Source organism: Abramis brama (genome assembly GCF_963993115.1).
Source record: "Abramis brama genome assembly, chromosome: 15".
In the NCBI taxonomy this organism is placed as follows: domain Eukaryota; kingdom Metazoa; phylum Chordata; class Actinopteri; order Cypriniformes; family Leuciscidae; genus Abramis; species Abramis brama.
This window is the reverse complement of record NC_139977.1, coordinates 27,452,690-27,464,816: the sequence shown is the minus strand read 5'-3', so window position 1 is coordinate 27,464,816 and position 12,127 is coordinate 27,452,690. Positions and strand designations below refer to the sequence as shown.

Sequence of the window (12,127 nt, the reverse complement as noted above, 5' to 3'; positions counted from 1 at the left end):
CAGACAGATTGTTTCTTTGATCTTCCTGAATGAAGAATAAAAACATTCTCTGTCTAAGCCTTTAGGGCAGGATTAACATCTCAAACACTATAACGAAAATGAAATAATGACTTTCCTTTATTTTATTTTAACTTTTAGTATTTTTATGTGCTTTTGCCTTTTGTTATAAGGTTATTTTAATATTCATACATACTGCAGCTTCTTCACATTCTAATATTTGTAGTATTTTATTTCAGCTTTATTAGTTTTAGTTCTAGCCATTTTTATCACGTCATGCTGGGTAGCTCCGCCCACAACAAAATCTCATCGTCTTAAAGTTCTGATTTACAAACTTTACTACAAAATTAAAGTCCCCCTGTGTTGAAAAGTTTTTAATGTTGTGTATATGTCTATGTGGTGTTTTTAATATGCTTTAAGACAAACCATGTGTAAATTCATAAGTCAACACCATTGCTGAGTCTTTTTCTCCTTAAAACTGCATTGAACCAAAGACAGTCTCAAAAACACGGTTTGAAATCGCTGGTGTTTCTGACGTCACAAACTACCTTGTAACCAATCACGTCAGCGAGTGGATCTTTGAGCTGGTGTGAGTGAGTGGAGGCGGGGCTAATTTGCATATTCATAGAACCGTGTATACTAAATGAGGCAAGGGTGTAGTGTTACATTCAAGTGTGTTACATTTTTTCAAGGAAAAAACTTTTAAATATGTCATTTTGGTGATCAAAGATTAGTTTTAAAGGGATAACATTATTGACTACAGGGGGACTTTAACCTTTATTATGAAATTAACATCACTGGATGTTCTGATAAGGTGATAGTTTGGCATTTTGTAATTTATACATCTTGCATTATGGGTCTAATAGGTCACAAGTAGGTTGGCAAAGTTCCTTGTTTAGTCAAAGTAAACTTTTAACTAATATGTGATCTCTTTTGAATCCCACTGGAAGTGTCATCCTCGGAGAGTCAATACTCCATTAACTACAAATACACTTAAATGTCACTTCTGAAAGCCGATAAAGTCTTTGACAGAAGGGTAATCACACTGCAAAAGCCAAATAACATTTAACAAGTCAAAATCTAATTACATCTGATAATGATTATAAACAACGATTGCGATCTAATGAATTATCAACTTGTTGCAGCTGCACACACATGCTCAAATCAAATCTGAGACGGAGATGTCAAAGGTCAAGGAGAGGAGACTAGAACACACGCACTGCAACTGGGTGGTCGTAAAACCCCACAGAACCCCTACAGTGGGATATTGTACACTGTTTGACTCAGTGACCTTTGACCTATCAGGTAAATCAACTGACTTTGGGAGGGAATGTCACTTTCACAACTACAAATGTAAACACTAAATGCATTCCTAAGGAATCTTAATTATTTTGGCTATGAGATTTGAATGGCTCTGTACACAGAAATGCCACCAAAATCATAACAAAGTCTCCATTTGTCAAAGTCCAGTGAACCAATTGAGTTCACATAGAAATATAGATTAAAACAAACTGGGAGATTAAAGAGATTACAAAACGGTCACAAAAACACAAAAGCACTGTGCTGGCCCCAGGTATTACAAATAACTGAACTTTTGAGTAATTAAACAAATGATGTATGAAACACTGTTTTTTTTTTATGCGAAAAATGTAGGACATCATGTAGGATAAGTTGTAAAATCCACAACATGCCTCTCCAAGTTCAATGCTGTCAGTATGCAGTCTGTCTGGTCAGTCTGGCTTGGTACCCTCAACCCTGAGGCCGGGTCACATTTCTGCCCACACAGAGTGGGATCATTCAGACGTATGAGCCATTCTTGCAGGCTGGTGAACAAACCTTTTAAGCCGAAATTGGAAAGTGGGCAGTCTAATGATGTTGGTGCTGTATGTGAGATTGAAAAACATAACACCCACACAGCAACGAACAAGATCACTCGTTACCACGCTCATAGAGAGACATGGATAACCCAACAGCAATTACACCATTCACATCGAGAGTCAATTAAACTGACAACTATCTCAAAGGCCTAATGGCATTTTTTTGTAGAAATGAAATCCATATTGAGTCTTTAAATATATGCAACCTGTTCCAACTTTGACCCAGAGATACAACTTGAGTAAACACTACAGAAAATCATTAAGCTTCTAATGATTGTTTCTAGTCCAAACCACTGCTAAAACGTAACCATTTAAAAAAGTTCAATAGAATTTTAGACACTGACAGAATTAAAATAGAATAAAAGTCAAAATGAATGAATGAATGAGGACATTTTAATTTAGGCTCTTTAAAACACTGCTACAATTTATGTATTAAAGCAAAAACGAAGAATCATATTTTTTAATATTTGTTTTGCATTACAATATTGAAAGTTGTCATGAAAATAGCAAAAAATGCAATGCAAAAATCCAAAAGGATGTAAGGTCTTTATCCAAAGCAAAACTTGTATAACTTTAAATAGACAATCAAACAAACAAATAAATGAGTAAGTCATTGATTCATTCACTCAACTATTTGTTCATAACGCTGATTCAATCTACTGCATGTTGCTCGATTTTTATGTTTATTTTTTTGATAGTGTAGACCTGCTTTGTACTATGTACAGCACTTTGGATCAATCTATATTGTGTTTAAATGTGCTTTATAAATAAATGTTGTTGTTGTTGGATGATTCTACTGGGGCTTCATTTGCATATTTTAGACCTTATATTATATTAGGCCTTTTTATTTTTAGCCCTTTTATTATACTATGCCTTAGTTCAATTAGAGCATTTAAGTAGCTTTTATAAACATGCCTTAGAAAAAACATTACTGGTGTGAATCTTGAGAAAAAACAATGGCACTGACATCTTTTAAGATATATCAGTGCAAGTTGCTTTCAGTTCAAACTTGCATTTTAGTCTGGGACTAGACTTAAGTCTTGTCTGTGAAACCAGGGGATAAAGTAGTATAATATATAGCAAAGCTGAGCTGAGCTGTGTAAGTAAAGCAAAGTTAAACTGTGACCAGCCTGTTCATAGCCATTAACCAACGCTGATTTATTCAGACCAACTGGTTGCAGAAGCTCACCTCCTCCAAACGGAGCCCATATCACCCTGCGGATGGTCTTCACCCAATCCTCCATGTCATTCTGTGTGCTGGCCATAAGAAGGTACGTCTCATGGTTGGATGTCATTCGCTCCCTGTCGCCCCCTAAAGAGAGAAAATTGAAATAATGGTCAGATGTTTGTTGATTTGAGATGTTAACATTTTTTCCACATTTAAATAAAAAATAAAATACAATTTGACATGAAATTTTAAAATATAGCAAAAATCATTCATATACACAATTTCAATTGCAAGAGCGAGGTAAATCTCATTCGCTTCCTTCACATTCAGCCCCCAAAACTTTCCTTTCAACAAACCGCGACAACAACCAATTAGGTCTCCGTCATGAAAGATGACATGAACATGCCTTTGTGTACTAAACCGCACTGACACTTCTGTGATCTGTCATTAACCCCTGACTCAAAGCCATTATTTACAAATGTACAGGTGTGTTGACATCTGTGAAAGGGAGCTGAGCCAGAGACTTTTGAGCACGGGTTTGTCTCGGTGGATGTCACATGTTTAGTCTGCTGGGGAATGAAGTGTCTGTCTTGTTTTTTTGAGGAATTAAAATGACAACTTTGATAGAAAAAGTGTTAAAAATAAAGACTTTTTACTTTAGGTTAAAACTGCTACATTTCTATATTACAACAGCAAAAAAAAGTCTTAACAATAGACTTAATTTAACAAAGCATCACTTTTTCTCCATTCTGCCAGCTGATGGAGTTTTGGTTCCTTGCCATTGTCGCCTTTTTCACCTTTGTTGCCATTGGCTTGGCTTGCTAAGTTGGGGACATTAAATTTAATATTCAACAATATTATTGATCTGCCTGCACTGACACTATTATATGAGAACTGAACTGAGCTGGACGATGACATCACTGTTTACTCCAAAGCGACTAAATTACTAACTTTTTTTACAAAAATGAAACATCACTGAACTAACTTACAGTAAGCTGGACTGTGACGCTATTTTGGAAACAAACTTTTTTGCATTATTTTCCTGTTATCTCTGTAAAGCTGCTTTGAAACAATCTGTATTGTAAAAAGCGCTATAAAAATAAATGTGACTTGACTTGAATCAATTTTAGATGATAGATAGATAGATAGATAGATAGATAGATAGATAGATAGACAGATAAGATTGATAGATTCAGAAAGAAAAAGCAAGAGAAAATCTGATCAATACTGGATCCATCTTGTTTTGTCCCTCATCCATATGGAGAGAGATGATTACCAGTCTTTAAAAGCATGTCTGACACGTCCGATCCGTTTGCTGAGGGAGATTTTTAAGAGTTAATGGAGATATGATTTGAGTGAAAGACTGAATTATTCATTGTATACATTTGTGTAGTTCTCCGGGGAGTCGCCGCTGTCTTGATTATCGATTTTCATCTGCAACAAGATCAGTTTGGCGACCATTAAAAATGTATTTATAGACTGTCGAGAAGCAAAGCAGATGGAAATCACAGAAGGAACAATGACAGCGGTGATTCCATTGACTTCTGCACAGCACCCCTGGAAACGGAGCGATTGATTCTTCGGAAGTAGCTTTCGTGCTACAACCGAGAGTGTTGTGTCAGATTTGTTTTTGATTGTCATATTTGCGTTAGTTTTATTTATGTAAAACGACTGCCTTAATTTATTTGGGTAACCAAACAGGGGGTTAAATTTACAAATTCTGCCTATTTTATCTTTATCTTAAAGATTTACCTAAGTGACATGGCAATGGAGTATTTGACCAAAAAACATTTAAGCAAACGGTTTTCAGAAGAAACAAGAATGGTCAGGCCATTTTATAGTTTAGTCAAATTTTATTGCACACTTGCCAAAATTGCCACATATTACTTTTTCATGGCAATTTTGCAACATTTTGGAGCCTTTGTCACTACCTTTAAAAACTTTACCTACCATGTCACCTATTAAGATACATTTTTGTTTACTAAAACAACACAAAGCCATTCAAAGAAAAATCTTAAAAGTCAGCACAACCCATCTCATTTACATTACGTAAACTTGCTCTAGTCTTTCGGCATCCACACCTGTTTTACAAATGGAAATGAAGGAGACAAAAGCTGGAATGCTGAGCAGCAGCCCACCGCCTGAGGCCGCAGATGAATGGAGAGTAAGATAACGGCAACCTAAGCCAAGTCTAAAGTGTCATGGCATATGCACCGACCCGCTCACATAGGAATGCATGCGCGCAACAAAGGGCAGACTCGACAGGGGTCCGGCTAGAACACAGTTTACACACCATCTGCTGCGGTCTCATCTTCCTACCACTTGAGCACATATAACACATGCACACTCACACAAGAGGCCTGAACAGACCGTCTGAGGACCAAGAGGAGGGTAAATGAATCGTAAATGAGTATATCTAGCAGTAAACAAGGCCTCTTCCCCAATTAACACGACACCTGTTTCATCCAAGAGAGAACGAATGGATAGAAGTGCTAGCCAGCTCATTCCTCTCAGCTGCAATGCATGGCTGCTTTATCACTGAGGCCAAAGATATAGAAATGAAAGGACAGACACTGGTGAGCAGTCACTGCTACAGAAAGGGATCTGAATTTACATTTCACACTTTACATTTGGTTCATTAAAACCATTGGACATTTAAAAATAGGTCAATTTCTCCAATTCAATGGTTAGAATAGAGAGGGCATGATTATAAACTAAAGACCTGAATTTTAGCTCCAATTGGTATTACAGGTTAAAAGACATACACTACCATTAAAAAAATTTTGGGCAAGATTTTTTTTAAATGTTCTTGAAGGAAGTCTGTTATGCTCATCAAGGCCTTTGAAATAGGCTAATATTACAATTTTAAAATAACTGTTTTCTATTTTAGAATATTTAGCATCACACTTATTCCTGTGATCAAAGCTGAATTTTCAGCATCATTACTCCAGTCTACAGTGTCACATGATCCTTCAGAAATTATTCTGATATGCTCATTTGGTAAACAAGAAACATTTCTTGCTATTATCAATGTTTTCCAGGATTCTTTGATGTTCAGAAAGTTCAAAATAACAGAATGTATTTGAAATAGAAGACATTATACATTTAATGCATTCTTGCTCAATAATAGTATTAGGCCTAATTTATTTAAAACAGAAAATAGTACTGACCCCAAACTTGTGTACAGTATAGTGTAGTTCATAATTATATGGCTCATGAAGACTTGTATTACACCATAAAGCTAGTCTGAACTATTTTTACAGTGCTTTTGTTGATGTTTTTGGAATTCATCCCCATTCACTTTCACTGCATGGATTAAAATGGATTTAATTGGTAAACAATGAAAGAAATGGTACAGGTACAATGTGCAGTACAGAAAAAAAAAAAAAAAAAAAGAGAGATTGGGAGGGGCTGGAAGCCATTCAAAAAAATAAGACTCTCTAATCTAGTACAGCGTCTTAAATGGAACCAATGCACCAAACAATGGCATGGAAACAAATACCACCAGCCTAACTATACTGCATTTCCTTATAACAAACATCAACACTGCTTCAACTACCCCATGATTCTTTCTTCAACCATTTTACCAGCTCTAATCAGCACTTCAGTTCACTCCAGAGACCCATGACCCCACACTTACTACCTACAGATACTCTAATAGATTACCTTCCTCTCCAAATGAACTCAACGATCTATGACCCATACTCTCTCCTCTCCCCTCCCCTCCATCACCTGGCTGTACATTAACCTTAATGTGCCTCTTTAACTAGACTTTTCCCATGAGTATAGATCCAGAGAGGCGACCCATAAAGCTGTTCTAGGATCAGCACCCCTTTGTAAACAGTAGCTTTAAAGATCTGAGATCGCCGTCCATCTTTCGGCTCCTCTCTACTTCGCAGCGGGTGAGTGACAAGTTCTCAAGGGTTCATAATGAACCAGCTTTTCACAAGCCCACTGCCATTGATCCCGGTGCCAGTTCACACACTCAGGAGGCTAACGAGAGCCCTTTGTGCCCGCTGAGCGTTCAACAATCACCCATCTTCATGACCAGGGCACGACTGAGCCAGTTAGCAAACCATAATGTGCCAAGCACGATGTCACCGCTGACAGATCTACTCCAGCGATCTTCAATAAATAAGGCTAATATGCAAATGAGTGAGCTAATTACATTTAAAATAACATCATTATGCCTCTGAAATGCATCATTGCATACTTTTTGGTGTGCTTATTTTTCCAGACGCATTGCTTACACATCGAAAAGCACTTATGCAGTTGAGAAATTAATTATAGTATGAGTTATACTTGCAAAGCACATCATTTTGAGGATATAGTCTAAGTTCTTTTTGGATATATAATGCCACCAACTAATATGCAAATGCCAAGGTTATGATGTTTATTGGCACCATTAACTGGGAATTCATACAAGGACATAACACTTGAGTAAACATACACCACATACAGCAATATATTTTTATATAGAGAGCTATTTGACAGTGTGTTTAAGTACTAGAGAGAAGGTTTACATAGTGTAATGTATAGGCATGGACCATCAGTGCATGTGTGTGTGTGTGTGTGTGTGTGTGTGTAATAAACAACATTAGAATGATCTGTAGACACACATTCCTCTTGTGCTCTGTATGTTTATCTGCATGCGCTGCTCCTATGGAATTCTCACATATGAAACAATCCATCACATGCGCAAACCCTTAAACATCCCAGAAAGACAAACAAAAATTCTTCAGTTTTAACATCTGTCAAGATAATGTCATAATACATCCAGAGACATAACAGCGCCCTTATAATCTAAAGTCTCAGAATGCATTCTTGCATTGCATATGTGATTACTTTTAATGGTTGATGTATGCATATATGAATCAGACGAGCAGACAAGTGATACATTTTTAAGATAGTTTCACATTTTAACCCTCTATTGCACAGTGGATGCAATGAGTACTCACTATTAATGACCAACCATTTCATTATTTAGATAATTAGTTTGCTCAATATTTCACAGTTATTAACTGTATATGTCAATGCATCATGTAATGTTAATATACAAGCCTATCTGAGCTAATAAAATCAGTTTCTTACTGTAAATTGAGCTTATAATAACACATGTGGAAAGCCAAACTTCAAGTTCACCAGATTGGTGCTTCCAGCAACTGTGGTCAATAATACTATAAAAATAGAGCACAGTGTTACCCACAAAAACACCATCGCCACATGACACAACTTTACTACAGTAAATATGAACTAAATAACACAAGTGTCAAATAACTTAACATAGGCTAATGCAAAATTCCAATATACAAACTAATAACAAAAAGGAACTAACTTTTTAATTAAAACCTAAACAAATGTAATTATTGGAATGTCATTTTCGTCATAAATAATACATTATAAATAATACATAATAATACATTATATATATTCGTCATAAGATTCATACATTTCACAGTAAAATATTGTTAAACTGATATACACATATGACTTGTTTTATTTTAGAAATGGTCAATTCCATTATAAAAAAAAATCAATTTGTTTAACATTACTTTCGTAATGCATGCAACATGCGGTAGAGTGTTAAAAATAGTTCAACTTTTAAAACGCGTCTCGAGAGGCTTGCGTTATGTCTATTTTTTAAACGCAAGAACAAACGCGTTCTATTAGATCCCCCCCTTGTGTATATTTAACATGCAAATGGCCACATTTGCGATTTCAGTACATAAATCAAGCCTTGTTTACACTCTCTGTAAAAATCACACACGCAACAGAGTCCATGATTTTGCGCGCTTCAAAATGAAACCACCACACAAGCCAAAACTATAAAATAACGCCTCAGTATGCATACTAACCCTTAGGCTTCCAGGTGCGGGTAGTTGTTACATACGTATGGACTCAAAGCACTGCAGAAATAAATCCCATTTATGTTCCAAACGGCCGCGCGCACTGCTCCACACACCAGCACCTCGCGCACCGGCAGCGCGAGACACAATAGGATTACCAGCGCTGTCAGTCCCTCCCCTCACGCGCTCGCTGCCACTACGCTGTTTGTTTGGCGTTTAGAGCTGCGTGACGTCATACAGACTGACATTTGAGTTGAGCTACTTGGTTTATATTTTGTTCATCATTTTCTTGACATCATAGTTTGCTTTCACATTTGCCATAGTTTACACTTTGCTGAAAAGCTGATATTATGTTTAATGGCACATATCCCAATGTGATAACTTACCCAATGTGTCCATGTTTAGTCAGTGAATTGTTCACTTTCTTTTTTTTTTTTTTTTACCTCAGAAATAATGGTGGAAATTTTCAGCTGCTTTTTTATTACCATTATTTGAAGCCAAGCCTTTAAGGTATAAAGAAACCTCATTCATATTAATAGCTATATGATTTTATTATTATTACTTTTATTAATGCACTAAAATAATGAGGGAATAAAGCTTACCATGCCTATAAAAGCTTACCACAATACTGTGGTTACCATGGTAATTTTTATAAGGGCATAAAATACCTATTGCACACTATAAATTAGTTAAACGGAGCATTCATTTCTTTTCATGATGCAAAACATATAAAACTGTCTAGTCTAGTCATGACCTTCTGACACGCACACACACACACCCAAGCATTATCTGTCCTGACCGACACCCTGTTCAGTCATCTATGCAGAATTCCCTGCATTTTTCCTGTTTCCCTGATTTAGAAACGCACACCCTCCTTCCTCAGGAAGTCCTGAACAACCGCTCCAGTGTTTCTGAACTTACTCATCTTTGCATTCACCATGAGTAAACCGATTAGCAATATCTTTCCTCCTTGAACAATGTGTACCATGTGTCCATCCAGTAAGTCGGTTAGTAGCAGGTGACCCACAAACTCATTCATCTCATTAAAATATATGAGATCTTCAGGATAGTGGTTTTATAGTACAGTAGATCTTCGAGCTAACGTCCGTCACACATGCTTGTGGGTTTAACAGCAACTGCGCTGACATAATCAACTGAAGGTCTTTATTCAGATGTCACTGGTGTTTAGGACGCAGCTGTCCGAGGCATTCGCAGGCTGCGCTGTGTGAACGGATTGTTATGCAAACATACTTTGACTCCTGAAGGAGTTTGACTTTGACTCTTTCTGTTTCTTTCCTCAGAGCCCATATAACACTTACAGACATGAGTAACAGGAAGAAGTGACTTGCCTTCCTTTAATGCAACAAACCCAGTGACCTCCTTTTTCCTGCTTCTTCCTGTTTATTCCTTCATAACATCCAGGACGGACCAGTATTTTATGGTGACTGCCGGAGTGCAAATAATTAACAAGAAAATACACTCAAACTTATGAGTCAAAAGTGAGTAAAGAGATCTTAAAGTCACCATGAAATCAAAATGGACAATTGTTTGTTATGGAATTTTGAAATATTTATTAAGTCATTATTTATTTATTTTTAAATCCATGAAATTCAAAATAACTTCCCATCCCTCTTGCAGCAACATCTATTCTCTTCTCTGATGACATGTTTACTGGCGTGAGGGCGGGGCAACCTGTCACTCACATGACATCACAGCAATAGCACAACCATCCAACCAATTCCCATTGGACAAAATCAAGCCCCGCCCTACATTTTGTTCTTCTTGTCCGAGAAGCCGTTTCACTCAGATATCCGTCACAGTAGGGAAGAAAACACTATCGCAACTTCTGTTTCATGCCGACTTTAACTAGTCCACACATTCACAGCCAATCAGAACACATTTAATGTTTAATTTACTGCTATAAGATCAAGACTTTCAACCAATGGGATTTCACTGCGGACGGGACTACCTAGAGTAATGCTGCAAAGTTCAAAACTAAATTGTCACGATCATGGTTTCTTAGGACAAAAACTTAAGATTATCATGAAAGAGAAGTGATTTATTGCTTCCTGTTTGGAACATGGTGTTAGCCTCCTCTGATCTAATGACCCGGTCATGAAACAAGTATTATATAACCCATTATATTGTGTAAGATAGCCACAATGGAAAGGAAATACATACAAACTAAAAGCGCTTTTCACACTATGCTTAACCCTTGCATTCCCATGCACTACGTTTGCATTGTTTTTCTATGTAAATATGAGCTAAATGCATGTCTTTAACAATTGAGCTCATCTTTTGCAGAGCCTTTCGCATGACACGGCATTGTAAGAATTGTGACAGTCAAGTTCAAATAAGTTAAACTTTGAGACCTTGCTTTTTTTCTTTTTTTTTCAAATTCCACTTTTCAACCCAGAAATTAGTTCTGTATGAATGAATGAATGAATAGTTTTTATTATTGTATCTTGCATACTACTGTATGCCCAGCCCTAATGGGCTTGTAAGACACCAATACCACCAACAAAAAAACCAGTTGTCAGACAGTAGGCACAACATACATGAACTTATTTAAATAAACAAGTCTGCCGCCGCATCCAGGCTTTACAAACAAAAGTAGCCAATTTAAACCCTAAATTGGCTTGTTTAATTTAGATGTTTAAATTAAACACCCCTAATTTAGATGTTTAATTTCAAGAGCCAAATCATTTATGAACAGAGAGAACAGGCTTGGTGACAAAATATCCCCCTGTTTTACACCAAAGGGAATACGAAACCACTCAGTCTGCTCATCATTCATTCTGTATGAATGGCCCCTTAATTGCCTTTTTAACACCACTTTAACTCTGGGTTAATCAATGTCTCACACTTGTATTTTTTTTTATGCACATCAACATAAATGCAGACGAATCACAATCACAGAAAAGCATTAATCATTTATCTTTCATGTATCCCACCATGTTCACACTTTCTACATGACTAAAATTGATTGAGAGCGTTAACAGCCTATAACATCACTAACTCTATCAGCGATAGTATGTTAATATTTAGCATTGTGATTTCACCAAGGCATGCTGGAATACAACAGTGAGTAATTAGCGACAGATGAAAACCACAAAAAAACCTGTCCAGTCGCTGGGTTTCATTCACTAAGTGTGCATGTGCAAAAACTTGTAGGTGACTTACAAATAAATCATGATTTACCAATAACTTTTGTTATTCTAAAAGTAAAAAAAAAATGG

The 12,127-nt window shown here is 36.6% G+C and overlaps 1 protein-coding gene across 3 annotated transcripts in view; it reads right to left on the bottom strand.

Moving 5' to 3' along the window:
• Positions 1-12,127, bottom strand: part of arhgap24 (Rho GTPase activating protein 24) — a 123,790-nt gene that overhangs the window by 16,829 nt on the left and 94,834 nt on the right. For 2 of the 3 annotated variants that reach the window (XM_084136737.1, XM_084136738.1), the window contains one exon: positions 3,064-3,186. In XM_084136737.1, the coding sequence (XP_083992863.1) occupies positions 3,064-3,186 (123 nt within the window). Of the gene's footprint in view, positions 1-3,063; positions 3,187-8,897; positions 9,054-12,127 lie in introns of those variants that run through there. The other variant, XM_084136739.1, reaches the window with a different exon arrangement.